Source organism: Phoca vitulina, unplaced genomic scaffold (assembly GCF_004348235.1).
Source record: "Phoca vitulina isolate PV1807 unplaced genomic scaffold, GSC_HSeal_1.0 scaffold4, whole genome shotgun sequence".
Taxonomy (NCBI): Eukaryota; Metazoa; Chordata; class Mammalia; order Carnivora; family Phocidae; genus Phoca; species Phoca vitulina.
Window position 1 is genome coordinate 81,737,168 of NW_022589707.1, and position 22,524 is coordinate 81,759,691.

General features: G+C 36.2%; 1 protein-coding gene across 1 annotated transcript in view; it reads right to left on the reverse strand.

Annotated features, from left to right (window-relative positions):
- Positions 1-22,524, reverse strand: part of COG5 (component of oligomeric golgi complex 5) — a 303,390-nt gene that overhangs the window by 27,576 nt on the left and 253,290 nt on the right. The window contains exons 15-17 of the mRNA XM_032402369.1: positions 11,819-11,929; positions 10,290-10,352; positions 534-637 (exon numbers count right to left, since the gene is read on the reverse strand). Of these exons, the coding sequence (XP_032258260.1) occupies positions 534-637; positions 10,290-10,352; positions 11,819-11,929 (278 nt within the window). The remainder of the gene's footprint in view (positions 1-533; positions 638-10,289; positions 10,353-11,818; positions 11,930-22,524) is intronic.

The window sequence follows — 22,524 nt, forward strand, 5'->3', positions numbered from 1 at the left end:
GTGGAATACTCCCGAAGCATTGATTAGGCTAGGTGTGATACGGCAAGATTGGATTGCCACAAAACTCTGAGAAAGGAAAATGATTCTTGTAGGGGGTTGGGATACAGCATGCCTTCAAGGCCAGAGCAAGATTCAGACTAGCATCGTGGCAGAGCTGGGACATCTTATATAAGAAATAACATGCCTATGCCAGAGGCTCAAGTACAGGGCATTTGTGAGAGAGAAGGATCAAGATCATCTTGAAAAGAGAAGATGGTACCAACTACCAGAAGTCCTGCAGTGCCAAGCTGAGTCCCGCAAATGTTAATGATTCTGTTTCAATGACAGGAGAGAAATGACGAAAACAAGAACTGAAAAATTTTAATCAGCTAATGGCGCTCACAATGGATAAAGTAGTATGAGGCTGGAGGCCAAACCGGTCACAAGAGGCACAAGGCCTAGGTGGAAACAGACTTAAGGATGAAGGGTGGGGGTGGGTAAATGAAAAACAAATGCAGTAAAGACTCGTGAAAACTATGGTTGAAAGTGCTTACCCAGAAAAATCTTCTTGATGCATAGTGATGATTATGGCCTCTATGGCATCTCCCACTGAAGTCAGTAAGGGCTGTACAGCGCTTCCCATAAGAGCATGGATTGTCTAAAAAGAAAAAGGAAGGGCAGGCAAAATTAAAGACCAACACAAAGAAATCCAATATGGCAGAAGCCTTCTGACTAAAAGTTTTTATATCAAATCCCAACTATATACAGTTTTTGAACTGTAATAACTCAACAGAAGTCTGTTCCTCTCCCAACTGCTGTTGGGAATGATCTTTAAAGCTGACAATATGTGAAACACGGCACTGCAAATTTCAACTCCCCCACTTCTCTCAAATTTTCAAGAAGTTTCATGGTCAAATGAGCTCCTGGAGAAAGGAGGAGAGAGGAGCAGTGCCACTTACAAAGATCGAATGAACACATTTTGTAAAGTTTCTGAAAAGAGTGAGGCAAGACCAAAAGTCATTCTTCAAAATTGGAACAACATCGTATGGTTTTAAGCAGAGTGAATATAATAAATATGCTGGTGATTCTTACAGGGTAGAAGAATTAGGCATTTCATGGATTAAGTTCCTATTTAGTAGGAATACTTTTGGTACTTGGCACCATCTTTCCTTTCCCAATTTTTGTCACAAATACCCAGTACCGGAGCCTGTGGCATGGGCATTTGCTACTGGCTTCTAGTGGGTAGAGGACAGGGATGCTGCTACACAACCTACAATGCACAGGACAATCTCCCACAACAAAGAACTACCCAAAATGTCAATAGTGGTGAGAGTTGTTCAACAGTGAAGTATAACTATTGGTTAGGTTATATAAGACCGCTTGGCCTAAGTTATGGGTTTTTAGTGTGAAAATATTGACTGGGCCTCAGTATACACTTAAAATCTAAAATTTAAATATATATGTTTCTTTTTTTTTTTTTTTTTTAAAGATTTTATTTATTTATTTGACAGAGAGAGACACAGCGGGAGAGGGAACCCAAGCAGGGGGAGTGGGAGAGGGAGAAGCAGGCTCCCCGCCGAGCAGGGAGCCCGATGCGGGGCTCGATCCCAGGACCCTGGGATCATGACCTGAGCCAAAGGCAGACGCTCAACCGACTGAGCCACCCAGTGATGATTACATATAATGAAGATGGATGGCATTTGGTTCATATGAATGATAGAAATCAATCAGGAAAGGTTAAATAGGACCCTTATTCATTAAATTCCTAAATGTCATCTCTAGCCCTTAGACTCTGATAAAAGTAAAATTACTATCTGTGGGGATTGAGAGAGAGAGGGAGGCAAGGAGAGAGAGTGAACAATGCCTGAGCAACAGCATACAGTTTGCCCTCCGGAGTTCCCAATCCGGTGACAGCAGATAACAACTTACAGTCACATCAGTGCACTATAGGGTGCTCTGGGATCACGGGAGAAACCTCCCTTACACTGAGATGATCTGGAAAACAAAAGGCACTGCCTCAATTGAATTTCAAAGGACAAAGAGTAAGAGCCAAGTGAGGAAAGATGGGCCTGAGAGGGCATATGTTAAAATCACAGCTGCCTGGGAAAGCTGAAGCCTTCGACTGCAAAGCATTCCACACAGAGTGTGAGGTACCTGCCCATGTGGAAGGGAGATGAAGCAGATGTACTCTGTGTAGGCTGCTAGGAGGTGGGAATTTACTCTGAAGGGAATGGGAAACCAATGATGGGTTTTAAGCAATGAAAAAATACAAAGATTTGAATTTGGGAAACATCATGTTGGCTAGTAGACTGGGTAAATAGACTAAAGGCAGTAGCAGCTTCGAAGCAAAACGATGAGTGCCCAAACCAAATCAGAGGTAGTAGGAACAGAGATGAGGACACAGGCTGGAGATACTGTAAAAGGAGAACAGCAGGACTTGGTAATTACATTTGAGAAATATGGAGCAGAAAGATTTTAGGATACACTTAGATTTTTTTTTTTCTTTCATGATTTGGTGATATTATTAACTGAATGTCTAAATGCAGAAGAAGCAGGTTGATTTGGGGATGGAGAGAGAAAATGATGAGTTCCGATTTGGACATGAGTTTCTTGAAGGGCTTATGGGAAATCCACATGGGCTATCCTGGAGGTACTGAAATATTTACATTTGTAGTTCTTGACACATTTTGACTAGATTTGGTAATCTTTGGCTTTTAAGAGGGAAGATGAAGCCAAAAGAGTCAGTGAGATCCCAGATGATGGTTTGTAGAGTAAGGCTAAATGCCATTTTGAAGTCATTCAGAAGAGGAGGAACCCTTGGAGGACTAAGAGGGGTAAGATTTTTATTTAGTATATATTATGTGCTGGCTACTGTGCTATGCGCCTCACATATTATAATTCCACTTAAAATTCAATTATTCCTTCCTCTAAGAATATTAAAATCTCTAAGTTCAGATGGGGAAACTAAAGTGAAGTGAAGGACACTGTCCTTAAGTGAGCAAGCAGATGGGCTGGGATTTCCTAGGTGTATGTGACTCTGATGTGCTTTTGGTTCCACTTTGCCCACTTGCAGCAGAGAAACAGGAAAAGACCTTAAAGTATGGTGGAAATAAATGGACAAGATTTCAAGAAAGAAGAGCAAGTTTTCTACTCTGATATGAAGGAATGAGTATCTAACTACAGACCCTCCTACAAATGGGACAAATAAACAACATACTGGAGGGCTGTAGTGATGGGAAAAAAGCAGGTAGTTTTAGAGGGCTGTGGAAATCTAGACCAAGCAACAGAAGAAAGTGAGTTCTTCATTTTCTGTGACTTTGCCCTGAGAGTGCCTACGGTCATGGTGGTGGCAAGGCAGGGTGGCTAAAACTCTGGGAAAAAAACAAAACAAATCCAGCAGTCTTTTAGGCCAAAGGAACAACGGAAAGGAGCCCTGGTCTGCCAGAGAGTGAGAGGGGAACTTCAGAAAGGACAGAGCCAAAGAAGAATGCCTAATTCTATATTTAAACTCTGCTACTCTTCAGCTGACTCATCCACCATGCCTGTGCAAAGCAAACACAAAGTGGCTGGCAACCACTCTTGAGAACTGAACTGAGGTCTGAGGCACGGCCAGCTGCAGGTATGACAGTGTACAATTAGAGTCTAATCAGGCTGATTAATCGCTAAAGGAATACCATCAACACTCAGGAGCAATGTAAAAAAATACTGAGTCTACACAACATAACATTCGCAATGTCCAGGATATATTAAAAATTACTACATATACAAAAAGCTTGGAAATGCTGTCAGTTTTCAAGGGAAAAGATCAACAGCTGCCAACCCCGAGATGATCCAGACTCTACAATTATTAGGCAAGAACCTCAGTGAGGTAAAAAAAAAAAAAAGAAATGCTTACAATAAATAATAGGAAACCTCAGCAGAGTGACTGAAAGTGTAAAAAAAAAAAAGAACCAAATGGATATTTTAAACTAAAAAAATTGCACTAGATGCATGCAGATGTAAATGTACTTCTATAAATAGGAGGTTTCTATATTTTATATAACATGGCACAATATTAACTCTATCAAGATTATGGAAACTTAAGGATGTATATGGTAATCCACAGAAGAACCCCTAAAAAAATCACATGAAAAATCTAATAAATAAATTAAAATGCAATTCAAAAAAATTTCAAAGAATCCAAAAGAAGACAGAAAAGGGGGGAAAAGAGGAAAGCAAAAAAACAAAATAAAAAAACAAAACAAATGGGATAAACAAAAAACAGATAAAACTATACACCTAAATAAAACCTTATTAATAATTATATAATGTCACTGGACTAAACACTCCAATTAAAAGGTAGAGATTATCAGGACAAAAAGACAACTATTTACTCTCTATAGGAGATATACTTTAAAGACACAGAGGAGTTGAAAGTAAATGGACAAAAGATATACCATGTAAACATTGGCATAAAAAGGCTGAAGTAGCTAAGTTAATATTAGATAAAACAAACTGCATTACAGTAAGTATTAACAAAGCTAAAGAGGGGTATTTCATAATGATGAAAGCATCAGTTCATCAGGAAGATGTAACAATAATAAATACATATGGGGCGCCTGGGTGGCTCAGTTGGTTAAGCAACTGCCTTCGGCTCAGGTCATGATCCTGGAGTCCCGGGATCGAGTCCCGCATCGGACTCCCTGCTCAGCGGGGAGTCTGCTTCTCCCTCTGATCCTCCCCCTCTCATGCTCTCTGTCTCCCATTCTCTCTCTCAGATAAATAAATAAAAAATCTTTAAAAAAAAAAAATAATAATAATAATAAATACATATGTAACATAGCTTCAACAGAACTAGTAAATAGCTTCAAAATCAAGGCATCAAGAATTGACAGACTTAAAAGGTCCACAATCATGGCAGAAAATTGTAACTTCTGTCTTTTAGCAATTGATAGAACGACTATATAAAATATCAGTAGAGACATGGAAGATCCGAACACATCATCACTAAACACATTACCACTACCTTGACCTAACTGATATTTATAGAACACTATACTCAACAACTGTAGATTACATGTTTTTGGCAATCACACATGGTTCATTCACCAAGACAGACCACATAAAACTAGACTCAATAAATTTAAATAACTGGAATAATACAGAGTATGTTTTCTGATGATAACAAAATTAAACTGAAAAATCAATAAGACATCTAGGAAATCACAAGTAATTGGAAATAAAAAAAAAAAAACCACTTCTAAATAACCCATGAATCAAAGAAGAAATTGCAAAGGAAACTAGAAAATATTTTAAACTGAATGAAGATAAAAAGCATAACATATCAAAATTGAAGTGCTTAGAGTGAAATTTACAACTTGTTAAGTTTATTTTTGGAGGGAAAAGGTCTAAAAATCAATGGTATAATGTATATTAAAAAAAAGGCAAAGAAAATCCAAAGTAGAAGAAAATAAAAAAGACAAAAGCAGAAACCCATGAAAAAAAAAAAGACAATAGAAAAAATCAATAAAGTCAAAAGTTGGCTCTCTGAAAAGACCAACAAAACTGATAAATCCATAGCTAAACTGAAGAAAAAAAGAGAACACAAACACCAACAGAAACAATTAAAAAGAGGTTATCACTATGGGTCCTAAAGACATTAAATGGTTAGTAAGAGAATATTATGTACAACATTATTCTGACAAATCAGGTAACTTTGATGAATAGACAAACACCTGGATATTCACAAAATATCAAAGCTCATTCAAAAAGAAACAGATAACTTGAATAGCCTTTTACCTACTAACCAAATCGAATCTGTAGGTATAAACTTCCTACAAAGAAAACCACAGGCCCCGATGGCTTTACTGGTGAATTCTACTAAGCATGTAAGAAAGAAAACAAGTTCTTTCAGAAAACAGAACAGGAGGAAATACTTCCAAACCTAATTAATGAGGGCACTAATAACTTGATACCAAAATCAGACAAAGAAATTACAAGAGAACTATATACCAGTATCCCTTATGACTACAGATGCAAACATCTTTAACAAAAATTAAGTAGATCAAATCCAGGAATACATAAAAAGGTTAATACATCATAACCAAGGTGGGTTTGACATGTGAAAATAAACTTCTGTATTTTATTAACAGAATAAAGGAGTAAAACCATTTGATCATTTCAATAGAGAAAAAAACTACTTGATGAAATACCATTTATAATAAAAAAAAGTGTCAGTAAACGAGGAATAGAAAGGAACTTATTTAATCTGATAAAGGCCATCTAACATCATACTTAAAATAGAAGAATACGGATGGAGTGCTTTCCCCCAAGTCAGGAAAGCATTCACCAACACCCACTCTCACCAGTTCTAGACTTATACTAGAGGTCCTAGCCAGTGAAACAAGATGGGGAAAAACAGGCATCTACTTGCATACAATATGATAGTTTACACAGAAAATGTTCATTCTGGCTGGATAAGGCTTCCCAATTAGGGGAAACACAAACAAGAATGGTAGAGGATTAAGGACTACTAGAGAGAACAAAGAAAGGAGACTAGATTCTATTTCACAAGCTCTTTACAAAGCAGGGAAGTGTGCCATACATTATCCAAAGATTTACCTAAAATAGCTAAGATTACAAAAATATAGAAGCCTCAGCAATCTGGATTATTCTCTCATATAGAACATAAACCCACACAATAAGGGAGAAATGAAAAAGTGTCATATAAAAACCTAGCAATACAATCTCTACCTGTATAAAACAATCACAGTAATAAATGGATCAGAATTACTGGGCCAAGGTGTTTAAATGTTACTTACAGCTGAGGTGGGTATAATGAAATGACTCTAAATTAATATTAATTATGCCATCCATGACATAGTAGATAATTATGAGATGTTAAACCTCAAGGCTAAAATAACATTTAATTCTGGATAAAATCTCAACAAGGTAGAGAAGAAAAGACTGTTATGTATCCTTACCTATATTTTTAGTAAGTGAAACATATATTTAATATCTTCTCTATCAAAGGGTGCCTGGGTGGCTCAGTCGGTTAAGGCTCTGCCTTTGGCTCAGGTCACGATCTCATAGTCATTGGATCAAGCCCTGCATCTCGCTCCGTGCTCAGTGGGGAGTCTACTTGAGATTCTCTCCCTCTGCCCCTCCCCCTGCTCTCTCTCAAAGAAATAAATCTTTACAAAAATCTTCTCTATCAAATAATAAAAGCATATAGATTTTTGATTCTTGGCTGCAATCACTTCTGCATGCTAACATTCTACCCCTAATTCAAAGTAATGTATTAAGTCTCCTACAATTTTAAAATTCAAAGTTCTCTTTTTTCTCTAAGTCAGAGGGTTTTGTTTTTTACTTAATATGTCATCATGGTTTTTATATGATTTAACTTAAAAAGCAAGGTCAAAACTATTTCTCTGAGTTCTGTTAACATAAGCAATTAGGTCTCTAATTGTCAGGGCCACTGCAGGGGAGCCTTAAACCAACTGCTAGTCTTCTTCCATCCAGTTCTCAAGGGCAAAATTGGCGATGCCTCAGCAACCACAGTACCCAACTGCACGAAGCCCGGGCTCTAGTGAGCAAACCCAAGATGAGAGCCCTTTTCCCTGCACTAGCCTCAACTCCCAGCCCCAAGTGACTAACAATAGGAATGAATTATAGTCTCTGAAGAATTTCTTTTCTTTTCTTTTTTTTTTAAGATTTTATTATTTGAGAGAGAGAGAGAGCAAGTGCAGGGGGGGAGGGAGAGGGAGAGATCTCAAGCAGACTCCGTGCTGAGCCCAACGTGGCACTCAATCCCACAACCCTGAGATTATGACCTGAGCCGAAATCAAGAGTTGATGCTTAACTGACTGAGCCACCCAGGTGTCCCTGAAGAATTTCTATTTTTAATTTGTCAGGAGACTTTTATTATCAGGCAAAGTGTAGGCACTCTGTCTTAACCCACAGACTGGACTTTCTCAAAATATGAGCTGTGATCATTAGGGGCAAAAAATCAGTTTAGTCAATCACTATCAGAATGTTTTAAAAATAGTAGATTAGTGGGAGTGCCTGGGTGGCTCAGTCGGTTAAGTGGCCAACTCTTGATTTCAGCTCAGGTCATGATCTCAGGATGGTGAGATTGAGCGCCCTGTCAGGCTCCATGCTGGGTGTGCTTAAGATTCTCTCTCTCCTTCTCCCTCTGCCCAGCACCCCACCACCCTGCATGCATGTGCTCTCTCTCAAATAAATAAAGTCTTTAAAAAAAAAAGTAATAGATGAGTATAGAAAATATAAGCATGCATCACACAAAATAAGGAAAAATATTGTTCTGTGCAACCTTTGTTTCAATTACAGAAATACATATAGATGTATATTCTATATATATACAATTATGTGTGTGTATATATTTATAAATGCTTATGTATTGTGCATGGGGTCACAAAGTAAAATCTATTTTTTTTTTAGATTTTTATTTATGTATTTGAGAGAGAGAGAGAGAGAGAACACAAGCAGGGTGAGGGTCAGAGGGAGAAGCAGATTCCCCGCTAAGCAGGGAGTGTGAAGCGGGACTCAATCCCAGGACTTCGGGGATCATGACCCGAGCCAAAGGCAGATGCTCAATGACTGAGCCACCAAGGCACCCCTAAAATCTATTTCTTATCTTGGGTAGTGATCAAAATATGTTCGACAGCTACTGCTAGAAGAGAAGGAAAAAAATGTGGAACTACAGAAAAGGAGACTATGTAAATTCCCTGCCTGGAAACAAGAATGCTAAGACCTTTTGGTTTGTCATATTGGCCTGATTTTTGATATTTTTCTGATCATCAATAACTTAGAGAACTCTTAATAAAAACAATTATTTTATGATGGCAGCTTGAATAATATTTCATCACAATGAGATGAGCATGTTGGGGGAAAAGAAGAGAATACAGAAAACATCCAAGTGTGCTTTCACTGTGCTGGGGGGAAAACAGACTTGTCTTCTCCTACCCTCCTATATGAATTTGGTGTCCTTAAGTTTTGGGGGCCTGTTAAATCCCCATCCATGTCACCTCAGAAGTTCCCTTCTCCTTTATGATTTGTGAAATCATCCCCTCCCAAGCTTCTTCCTCACACTCACTGTTACTTCTCTGTAGCTTCTTTACTCTCTAAATATTTCTCCTTGGAGTTCACTGGTAGTGTCTGTCTCCGTCTCCCTCTCTTTTAACTCTACCCAGGTGATCTAAATCCATCCAACTGTTGACACCTATTACCTTTGTACAGTTATATTGTACCACTTTACAGATGTAGAAACTAAGGCAAGAGAAAACTATTTAACTTGTCTGAGGTCCTACAGCTAGTTAAATAGCTGAGATGGCATTCATATACAGGGAGTTTGGCCCCAGAGTCTGCTATCCAGTATCACTTACTTAGTAAATATCAAAAAAAAAAAAAAAAATTTAGTAAGCCAATGAATGATGATGGCAAGGTGTAGTAGACACAACTCTTTTGAGTCAGTGAGGTCTGAGTTTATCAGCATCAGGACTTTGAGCAAGTTATTATTTCTGAGTTGTGTAAAATAGGGATAATAATACACAACTTGAACAGTTGCTGTAACATTTCAATATATGGCATGTGACTGGCAAGTAGCAGGTGCTAAATAAAGGCTATTACTACCATTAAAATAAATGATATCCTTGTTTTGTAAGAGTTATCCACTGTCAACTACATACAGCTCTGAATCTCATACCAACATTATATTTTATTAAACTTCCTGAGTATATTTATGTTAATATGTAAAAAAAAAAAAGGAATTTACCCTGATTTCACACCTTACAAATAAACATTAGAGCTTCTCAACCTTGGCATTATTGACATTTTGGGCCCAGTAATTTCTTTTTGTCGGGGGCTGTCTTATGCACTGCAAGATGTTTAACAGCATCCCTGGCACTAGATGCCAAGAGCACCCCACTCCTAGTCATGACAATCAAAAACATCTCCAGCTTTGTTAAATGTTCCCTAGGGAAAATCACCCTCATAGAGAATCACCACTTTACTGGGATCATACTAGGCTGTACTGCCCTAAGATACAGTGAATACTTGAAGACTCTTGCTTCCCTTGCTTATGATAAAATTCTCATAAGTAGAACACAATCTGTAGACACCAACAGGGTCTATTTTTAAGTTCTAGAAAATATAAACACACATGTATCCCTTCTCTTTAGGATAATTATCAGCAGCTACTTTTGGTATGTGTAGAGGATTTGGAATTATTTTTAAAATGTGACATCTCCCACTCATCCAAACAATTCTAAAGCCCACTTTGATATATAGAGTCAAAGATTAAATTCTTTTACCTTTAGGGCTGAGATTATAGTTTGCTCAGCTGCTGGTGGGAATGAGCTCTGACTGGAAACCACCTAGAACAAGGTTTTGTTTGATACAGTTAAAGTTTTAAGTCATTTATTTTTATAAATACTAATTTTGGTCATAACATGATAAAACTGTTTCCACAGACACATAAAATAGTATCATTACTTTAGATCATATCTCATACATGTTTTAAAAACTCATGAGTATTTCTTAGTTAAGATAGGTTGAAAACTACTTTCCTGTATATAGCAATTATACTATATAAAGCAATTATACTATATACTTCAAATAATCAAAACATTAAGAGTTCTAAGAGTTGACTTTCCTTTATTCACTTTAGATAGGTTTTAATTACAAAGTTTTAACTTGAAAAGGTCAGTCTAAAGCTGTATTTACATATTTCTTTTAAAAAATTCACTTTTCTCCAGGCTGACTATAATTTTCAACAAGTCTTTAAAATATAAATATCAAACATTTACAAATCAATACAAATATAATGAAGATTCCAAAAGTATCAATAAAAGCATTTAAATCAGCCTAAATAGACACTTTCATTGACTGTGATGCTTTAGAGTAATAATGAAAGGGAATGGAAAATACATCATTTATTCTTTTTATTTACTTCCGTTACTTACTTTTCTGAGGTTTACTTGTTAATGCTTTAAAATATATTGTTAAATGTGTGACATACACATTTTTGGAAACTCCTAATTGACAAAAGGACTTGTTAAAAATTTATGTAAATAGTCACTTAAAATTATTCGAAAATCCTATCGAGCATATTAAAACTCAAATTAAAGGTCATGTTTTCAAGCGCGTCCCCTAACCTTTAGCTTCCTTCAGGTCTTCTAAATATTTACCTCTCTACTTACTAAATATTTTGGAAATAATTTATAGAGAGAAAACATGAGCTATTCAAATTCAAGGACTGGGTTGAAAGTGTTGCTTTCCCGGTAATTATAAATACAGTTCATCTTAGAAATAATACATGAAGGCAAACAAGTTAAAGTTCATCATTAAAAAATTACATTAGTAAAACAACAGCAAAAAGAATATATATTTTCTACTTCCAAGGAGCCATCAGTTATTATAACATAAAAATTCACTGTGTTTAATGCAGCTCCTTCCACCCTTCTTTGTGCAAAGATGGAATCTTTCCATGTTGAAGGGATTAAGAGTTCATTGAAATTATGCTTTTCAATAGGTATAAAACACATATGATTTACCCTTAAATCATTTGCTCAATAAACTTGACTATACCAACCAAGCCTGATGATCTAGAGTTCGTATGTTTTAAACCAAATATATAGAGAAAAGTGACACAAATGATAAAGGCCAGGAACAAGAACTGTTAAGAAGAGTCCATTCTGCAGCTTACTTTATGGTCATCAGGTTTTCATTGTATTCTTTTGCCAAAAATTAAATAATAATTCCTTGTTGTCTAAATTTGAGGTGAAAAGAAAGAAGCTGAAATTAAGTCAAAAGAACTTAATTAAAAGAAAATAAAGATTACCTTTGTTACCGATTGGTACAACTTATACAGTGAATTCACTACTGCCACATTTCTTCTCTGCCCTTCTGTAAGAGGCCCAATCACCTGGCTTGCATCTCCTTGTGTGGAGAGCTGTAAGAATTCAACACAGAAAGAAATTACCAAGATGATAGTTCATATTTAACAGGGAAGCTTGCCCTCCTGACCAAAAAAAATAAATAAAATGGTAACTGTAAATATCCAAGTCAAGTGTTGGACTTCAGGCACAGCCAGGAGGAACCCCTGTAGAGAGAACACCATGAATGGGGAAACCCAATTAGCCCAACTGTGTGCACAAGAAGAACATCTTCCATCAACACTTCAGAGCTGATGGACCCGAGGCACATGTGACGCAAAAGCCCAGGATGTGCTGGTATTTTCATACATCAGCACAGTACTCTCAGGGAATACCTTCTGGCAACTGCCAATAGTCTTTCCACTCAAAAACTCAGAAATAAGCCATCAAAACAAAAACAAGAAAAAAAAAAAAGAAAAGTAAATAAAGGAAGGGAGGGAAGGAGGAATAAAAATAAGCCTTCATCCTATTTATATCTGACAGCCATCATACTACTCCATGAAACAGGTGGCGAAAAGAGGGTTTTACTTTCATTTTTATAGATTAAAAATATGCTTGAAAAAGGAAGTTAGCTAAGATTATACTGTATAGACATGATCAGTAGAAGTGGTATTAAGAACTTTTTACTCCTCACCTTTAATTTAGTTCTGAACACATGAGTTTTAGGAGAGGACATGTAATGCTTAAAGAGTTAATTTAGAATTCTTATAGTTTGATATGAGAAAAGAATCTACATATAAACTATTCTCATATTGATCAGAGTTTAATCAAGTCCTCTGTAACAACTGTTTTTTTCTTTTTTTTAAAGATTTTATTTATTCATTTGAGACACAGAGATACAGAGAGAGAGAGAGTATGAGCAGTGGGAGAGGCAGAGGGAGAGGGAGAAGCAGACTCCCCACTGAGCCAGGAGCCCGATGTGGGGCTCGATCCCCGGACCCTGGGATCATGACCTGAGCCGAAGGCAGACGCTTAACCATCTGAGCCACCCAGGCACCCTGTTTTTTTCTTTTTTAAAGATTCACTTATTTATTTTAGAGAGAGAGAGCATGTGCACAAGTGGGGACAGGAGAGAGAGAGAGAGAGAGAGAGAGAGAGAGAGAATCCAAGTAAATTCCCTGCTGCACATGGAGCCCGACACTGGGCTCAATCCCAGGTCCCCAAGATCATGACCTGAGCTGAAATCAAGAGTTGGATGCTTAACTGACTGAGCCACTCAAGCGCCCCTGTACAATTTTTTTTTAAAGGTGGATTAAATTTGAGTAGGACAAATAAAAATGATCTAAGTCAACTCCATGAATGTGGATACAGATCTCAACATGTGAAAAACCGGCCTTTTAGGAGAGCTGGGAAACTAAGATCATCTTGCCTTTGTTATAGCCAGCCAAATAAAGTCTGGGAGAAAGAAATACTGTTTTGCTTTCTACTTTCCTTTGATGAACTCACATACATACATTTATAAAAATTACACTCAATGCCTACTTTATCAATTCCTACTTGCAGTAATAAAATTCAATTTAAAAATATTAAAAACTGCAATTAAAGGGAATATTCCTTTGTTAACATTATAATCCGTGATGATGGCTACAAAGTCAACATAAGACCTTTTGACATCAGGTTAAAGAACTCCAGTTTATTATGCTTTCCCTTATGGACATGGTCACCACCTTGCAATCAAGTCGAGCTCTAAAACTGGAGAATAAAGCGGCAGTCATCAGTGGCACCAGTGTTTACGGCAGACTCAAGGTGTCAAATGCTAAACACGTATCTATCAGTAAAGGCATTTAAAAGTTATGAACTCTAGCTACACAATTTTTAAAAATCCAATCTCTCTTACTTTTCATGAGATCCTCTCCAAATAATTTTGAAGTAGTAACGTAGAAAAGAAATGGGAAAAGGAAAAAATTTTTCTTATGTTTTCTTATGTCTATTTATTTTATGTATTCCATACTTAATGGAGAGACAGGCTTGCTGCTAGAAAAGCATGAAGATCCTTTTATTACTGATAAATGACCATGTTTGGGGGGTTTAAAAGTATAAAAAGGCCTGTCAGACCCATGATGATGCTATGATAAAAAAGACAAATAGTAACAAATGCTGGACAGAATGTGGAGAAATCATAACCCTCATACACTGCTTGTGAGAACGTAAAATGGAGTGGCCACTTTGGAAAACCAGTCTGGCGATTCCTCAAAGATAAACACAGAGTGACCATATACCCAGCAATTCGATTCCTTGTTATATACACAAGAAAAATAAAAACACATGTTCACAAAAAAAGTGTATATAAATGTTCACAGCAACATTATTCCATAGTGTAATAGCCCAAAAATGAAAACAACCCAGATGTCAACTGATAAGTAGATAAATAAGATGTAGTCTATTCGTACAATGGAACACTGCCCAGCAAAAAAAAAAAGGAATGAAGTTCTGAGACATGCTATAATGTGGATGAACCTTGAAAACATTTTAACTAAAAGAAGTCAATCACAAAAGGCCTCATATGGAATGATTACATTTACATGAAATATCCAGAATAAGCAAATCCAGAGGCAAAAAGCAGATTAGTAATTAGGGGATGGGCAAAGCGGGTAAAATGGGAAGTGACTGCTAATGGGTAGGTGGTTTCATGTTGGGGTGAAGAAATGTTCTAAGTGAATATACTAAAAACCACTGAATTGTACACTTACATGGGTGAATTATATATTAATAAAGCTGTTTTTTAAAAAAGTATAGAAAGAAAAATCCCCAGACTTCAAGGGTTATCTGCTGGATGCCTCAAGCCTTGTAAAAACTAAGGTTAAAATAAGATGGCTAAATTGGAGACCTACAAAGTTCTGCAAAGAAAATATTACACTTAGAAGAGCAAAACATTGATTATATAAAAGAACTAAAGATGAAATATCACTGTGCCAAAAACAAGGAACAAAATTCAAATATCAAAGTGAAAATATAAAACTAGAAGATTGGAAATTTAAGATAATCTGCTACTAATCCTGTTTTTATAGCACAGAATGCAGTCAGCCCAACACCTGAGTGGTTCGTGGATCACCCTGCTTCTCTCCAACACCATTCCTGCCATGATTATTTTCAAATTTACAAAACATTACATAAATAAGAATAGTGCCAGGAGCACTCATCGACACTTTACCCAGATTCACTTATTTTTTTTAAAAAGATTTATTTACTTATGTTAGGGGGGAGAAGGTTCAGAGGAAGAGGGAGAGAATCTCAAGCAGACTCCCCATTGAGCACAGAGCCCCACTGGGGGCTCAATCTCACAACCCTGAGATCATGACCTGAGCTGAAATCAAGAGCCAGACACTTAACTGAGTGACCCAGGTGCCCCTAAATCAAATATTTTTAATAAAAACTTCGAAAAGTTTTCAAAAACCTTTAGTTATACAGTTATATCTATACTTATTTTTCTGTAAGTGGTGAGCATGGCTGTATAATTACCAAATTAATTTTTAATGAGGAATTTATATTAAGATAAGATCTTTGATCTAATACATGCTTTCTATCCAATTTTGGGGTTCACAGCAAAAAAAGTACATACAAAAGCCAAAGTAGTATTATTATTGTTATTATTTTAATGAAAAGTATAAAGGGCAAATATTTGGCTCTCAGATTGTCTCCCCCCCTCCCACTCATACAGAAGACGTCATTAATCAAGTAGTCCTGTTCCGGTCTTGCAAACACAGTGCTCCAGGCAGTGACGACCAATTTCTTAAACCTGACACGAGGGATGAAATCAATTTGTAATCCCTGATCTATGTCATATCAGTTTTTCTGAACAGATGGTCCAATGATTCTAAGTGTTTTCTAGGTCAAGAGATGCTAATGAACAATATATTCCAAGAGCCTTAAAGCTGCTATATCCTTACTTATCCCACTATTACAAATGTATCCTAAGAATATAAGAAAGTTATATGAACAAAGATAATGCTATTTATAAAACAGAGAAATTGGAAAACCCCACATATCTAAGAATAAGAGAATAGTTAGGTATATTAGGCAATTCACATTGTGTAAGAAAAAACAATGGGAGGTGCTTATGTTACAGAGCTAACTAAAAACAAATAAACAAACAAACAGCAAATTAGTCTGTGCAGGAGTTCACTCTCACAAAAAGACTGGAAAGAAAGCAAAAATGTTAAGAAATATTATGAAACATTACACAGTGAGGAAAGTTACTAAAATATTAGTAAAGGGCATTGTGGAATTCCATTAAGTATTTAAAAAGGTTCATTTGTAGAATGCACTTAGAAACTTTTGCACAAGATAATTTTATCCAATGATAAAAACAAAAGATGTACAATCTCCATCCCTGAAAGATTTAAGATAATATGACAAAATAAACTGCTTTGGTCACTGTTTACTTGCCCAAAAGAAGGTTTTGGGGAAAGATATTTTCTTTTTTTTTAAGATTTATTTGGTTGAGCGAGGTGGAGGAGAGAGAGAGAGTGCGTTGGGGGGTAGGGGCAGAGGGAGAGGGAGAGAGAGAATCTCATGCAGACCCCCCGCGGAGTATGGAGCCCAACCTCACAACCCTGAGATGACCAAAGCCGAAATCAAGCATTGGACGCTTAACCGACTGAGCTACCCAAGGGCCCCAAGATAGTTTCTTTTGATTTACTAATCTGTGACACAGATGAAAATAACTGATTTTTATTTACTTTAGTTACTTATCAAATGCCTTAATCATAGATTACCTGGTTGAGATTAAGGAATACAAGAAGAATAATTAAATATCACTTAGCTCATTATAACATGTCAATTATCCTATAAAAAACAAAATTAAACACATGCACTCACAATTAAATGATCAAACATCTCTAGTCTGTAACACATTAAAAATTATATTGTATTTGGAACCCAGACATAGGGCATGTTTCTGCAAACGTACAGCAAATGACAAATTCGTAGATTTCTGTAGCAATTCTTCATTTCCCTGGCATGTCAGCTTAACTAAACTTCCCTGACAAATGAAACTAATTTTCTTAGATGCTAAAACTATCAGAAAATATTTCCAAGAAAATCTTCCTACAGTGTATGTCACACGTTTCTGGTTTCATAAATAAGGCACACAGAACATGTACCTTAAGAAGGCAAATTCGACTTAAAATGAACCACTGTATGTGCTCACTAGTGTTCCAGTGAATCGTGTTTGTTCGACTACACATTTCTGTTTTAAAAGTGACTCCATCAGAGCTTAGTGGGTATATATGGCTGCTTGCCCCTTCACTCCTGTCTTTAGAAATGTTGTCTTTCCTTTTTCTTTAACTTTTAGAGATTTTTAGGAATCCATCTCTTATTCCTAAGGTGTTAGTTTTCTCTTCTTGATCTTCTCTTATCTCCCCTCATCCTGGTCTAACTTGCATTAAAGTGGGAAAAGAGAGGACTAATCACATGATAGCTGGGAGAAGTTCCTATGAATGAAGTGTATACTGTGACATCAGTTCTAGCAGTTCAGAGGATATTTTTATTCCCTTCTTGGTTCTTATTTATATTTCAGACTGTTGAATTTGTCCAATATTTGACCACTTGATAAAAAAAAAAGGAAGTGTTACTACATATCTATTTATCTAAAAGTAAGGACAGGTACATTTAACCACAGAACAGATTCAACAGTAACGCTATGTTCTGACATCAGATTAAGCCTTCACACAAATCTGTTATCAAAGAGGTGACAGCTTGAAATGAACCCATTTAGACAGTTGAATGAACTGCCTTTTAGACAGTTAATATACAACCAAAAAGGTGGAAATAAGAGCAAATCTTGTTTATATGCACATAGGAATGACACGTAGCTTTATAATTCAAAACTGTGTTGCTCATACACCTTGTATTCCTGTTACAAAGCCATTTTATCAACCTATTTTTCTCATTAACCTCCTCTAGATCTTCCACACTCCTGTCCTTTAGGTCAAAATGTCCACCTGACACACGGGATTTGGTAACCACAGAGGGTGGGAAAGGCGAACACAATTTGCTCAGAATGGATCATTTAGAGCTCTTACTTATTTCTCTTCTAAGGACCTTATGCTTTTGAACAACAGATGGAATTTCCACCTACCCACGACCAATCACTGGCTCCTAAACACTGGCCTTGTTAATTAAATTTAGAGTCACAAGTCTGCATATTTTTAATTCCTTGAAGAAGAGAGAACTGTTCACTGTCAGGTATACTGAGCTTTCCCCATTTTCCAATAACGAATACTATGATTAATTCATTAATCAACAGAAAAACTCTTTACATGAAGTATACAGAAGGAGGCCTCTTTGATTTACAATACTGTGGGTTTAGTACAGAGTGAATTTCAAACTACAGATTTTCCAAAAGAAATGAAAGTTTATTATCCTCAGGGATATGGAAAAACTAAAATCCCAGCATCCTACTATTAAGGCCTAAATTAACTAATAAAATTAAAAAAAATAATTTCCTAGCACCCTACTATTAAAACCTAAGTTAGCTAATAAAATTTAAAAAAATAATTAGTAGTTTATATATTTGCAAATATAGACTACTACTTTCAGTTTTTGAGAGATGTAAGTTCTAATGTAATTAAACCTACAATCTTGAATGCAGTATTAATTTTCATAGCAAAGTTCTTCATGTACAGTCAAAAGATAAATTTCAATTTAACTAAAGTCCTAATAACAAAAAAAAATTTATATTATTGAACTCCAAAGTAATAAGCCTCTCTGAATATTAACCTTACTAGTAGTGTTTATAATGTTAAACCAGGAAAAAAAAAAAAAGGTTACCTGGTTGAGAGCAATTATTATCTAAAAAAACTAGAAATTTATTTTGCAAAATCTGGCAAAGTCTTTCTAACTTTTTATCTGCCTTAAATGACTACAATTGTCTGAGAAGGAGTCTTAAGGAAGTAATTCTAAAGAGTATCATTCTACAGTGGCCTGATTAACCCCCTGACCCACGCAACTTCCCATTTTAATAGTGGATTTGTCAATTTCTGAAATTCTATCTATTCATTTTATTAGTCTGAGGCTGCCTTGTAAAGTGTATCATAATTCTTATACTTTTCTAGTGAATTGTTCTTTTTCTCATTTTATGACACCTCCCCAAATCCCTAATAATGCTTTTTACTTTAGAATCTATTTTGTCTGATATTATTATAGCTCTTTTTATCAGCTTTCATCTAATTAGTATTTGCTTGAAATATTTTTTTAAGATTTATTTATTTATTTGTCAAGGGGTGGGGAGAGAGAGCACAAGCAGGGGGAGCGGCAGGCAGAGGGAGAAGCAGGCTCCCCACTGAGCAAGGAGCCTGATGCGGGGCTCGATCCCAGCACCCTGGGATCATGACCTGAGCAAAGCAGATACTTAACTGACTTAGCCACCCAAGTGTCCCTGAAATATTTTTTCTCCATTCTTTTACTTCATCCTTTATATGTCCTTATTGATGAGAGATAGAGGCAAAAAAATGTCCACCGTTAGCCCAGAAGGCTGACCTATAGCCTGCATAGTTCCGATAAGGATCAAATACGTACTGGTTGCTACATTCTTAAAGGGTCTCATGACTGCCTGTACCTCTCACCGATAGTTAATATCAAGCTGAATGATAAGCACCAGAGGAATCTTGCTAAAGTAGTTTTATGAGTGGAAGTTTGAAGAAGACATTTATGATCTAATATTCCTTGCTTGTTTCCTCCCCTTTGAGCACTAAGCATATAACCATCAGCTTCATACAGCAAAAAGTGCAACTCTTTCTGCACACAGGTCCTATCCCTGGGCTATAAGAAAAGCACCTTTTTGCACCAAAAATGTCTCAAGAATTCTTTTTTGACTGTTTGCTTGCTTGTGAACCCACATCACTTATGTTTTAGGTGTATCACACAAAGCTAAATTTATTGTTTCTATCCAAATTGAGAAATGTCTGTGGTCAGTTTAGTCTGTTTACATTTATTGTGATCAGTGATATATTTGAAATCCATCTTACTATGTAATTCTCATATGATTTTCTTTGCTTCTTTTTATTCCGTTCATTTCTCAGCCTTTTATTGAACTGATACTTTTCTCTTCTACCCATTTTTCCATCAGTTCATTTAGAAGTTATACATTCTATTTCTATTCTTTCAGTGGTCATAATTAAATTGTTAAAATTCATATTCAATTTAAGCCAAAATATCTATGGCTTTACAGTCCTCCTGAATAATATAAGCATTTTAAGAATGCTTTAAAATTCATTACCCCTTCTCCTCATTTCAAACTTTAATGTGGATAAGTATTTCAGTTCTATCTTGTTTATATGTCCCAAATTAGTCACTATTATTTCTTATTTTATGCAATTAAGGCTTGGATTTACCTACATGTTTACTAATTGCTTACACTTACTCTTATTTCTTGCATTTCGATCCTTCTTTTTGAGTTAGATTTCCTCCTTTTCTGTCCAACCATTAAATGGCTTCCCTTTCAGAATGAAGGCCAAGGCCAAACCCCCTACTATATTCTGCAAGGGCTGGCGTGATCTAGAGTTAAGGTTACAGAGTTTCAAGGATATCAGATTGGGTCACAGGAATTCCAGGAGAGCACAAGCATTTAGCCAGTCTCTAGTCTCTCAGTGTTCCAGAATACAGGCACATGACAAGGCTGAAGAAGCAGGGTCCTTAAAACCAGGGGCTCTGGGTTGAAGGTGCCACTTTATGCATAACAGAATCCAGAGCACAAACTGCTTCAATAGCTACCAGACTTCCGTTGGCTTTTAAGCCACTTGTATCTCTCTCCTCAGCCTCATTCAGTGTGATCAGTCCCTTTGGGTGCGAATTCACTTATTTCTTCTGCAAGTTAAAAACCTGCATATGGTAAAAACTGAAACAGAACTAACTTAAAAGTATAAACTGAAAACCAAATGTTCTCTCTCCACATCTTTAGTCCCACTCTCCAAAGTTATACACTAACAGTTTCTTCTTGTGACCTTCCAGAAAAAAAGAGAAAGAAAAAAGAAAAAAGCATAAAACAGCATTTAGTTATATTATCTGTTTTATTTACAGGTGGGACTAAATGTACTATTTTCACCTTCTTTTTCTAGCTTCATAATATGTCTTAGAGAGTTTTCCATATTAGCACATAGAAATCTTCACAAGATTACCAGGTATCTCCCTCACTATTTCCCTCACTAGTTTGTAACCAAGCTCTCAAACTATCAATATTTTCTTGAAGCATTTTCTACAAATTCTTGAGAGAAAAAGGAAGGGAATCTTGAATTCCCCAGAGCTCAATATTCCATGTCATTACTGTCAATCTTTGATGGCTACCAGAATGATTACAATTAGAAATTCAATTTCCCAACTAAATAGGGTTCTCAGCAAAGGGAGTGGCCGCATGTATTTTACAAAAGTAAAAAAATAAATCTACACCCAAGAAAAGATGCCTTACACGCACACATGCATGCACTTGTGCGCACACACACATTCACATCCCTTTATTTTCTCCAAACTTCCAAATGTACAGCATATTATATCTAATTTTGGTTAGTTTATTTTAAGAAGTTCTTAGATGTTTAAACTGGGGAGAGGTGGGTGGTTGGTGAACTCAAGAAGAAAAACAGGCATTTCTACTTTTCCCGATCTTAGTCCTTTTTTACTTTTTTTCTAAGATTAGTTTATTCAACATTAGAGAGTCACTAAACATCTTCCAAAATTTATAAAAGCCTCCATATTTTTTCAAGTCCTAAACACTAAATGATTATCCTCCTATAAAGCTAGGATACACCTATGTGCCACCTCTACAGATACCTTTACAGTTTTTAAAAGTATTTTTAATTGAAATATAAAATCAAGATAGAAATGTATAAAAAACATCAAGGTATAGATAAATGAGTTATCACAAATCAAAAACTCTTGTAACCACAGACAAAAAATTTAAATATTACTAGCACTCCAAAAACCCTTCCTTGTAGTTCCAACTCAATCATCTCCTCCTCCCTCCTATAAAGTGACTTCTTTAAACAAATGGAATCATTTGGGACATAATATTTCATTTATAATAACTATATACATGTTTGTATTTTGCTCAATATTATGTTTGTCAGATTCATCCACGTAGGAATGTATGTAAGCTGTAGTTTGTTCATTTTTCAGTATTGCACAGTATTCCACTGATGAATATCTCAGCATTTACATATCTGTTCTAGTGTTGATGGGCATTTGGGCTGTTTCTAATTTGAGGCTATTATAAATAACGCTGTTATACATGTCTCATGGTGTATATGTATGGGTATTTCTTTTTTTTTTTTAAGATTTTATTTATTTATTTGAGAAAGACAGTGGGGAGGGGGGGCAGAGGAAGAGGGAGAAGTAAGCTTCCTGCTCAGCAGGGATCCCAATGTAGGGCTCGATCCCAGACCCGGGGATCATGACCTGAACCTAAGGCAGATGCTTAACCTCCTGAGCCACCCAGGCGTCCCCATGTATGGGTATTTGTATTAGGTTTCCCCTTTCACATTTAGATCTACATTCTACCTAATATTTATTTTTGCCTCTCGTGAGAGCTAACTTTCATTTTTTTTCCACAAGGCTATCAAATGAACCCATCATTACTTACTGAAAAGACCATCCTTTCCCCACTGCTCTTCTGCCATCTTTG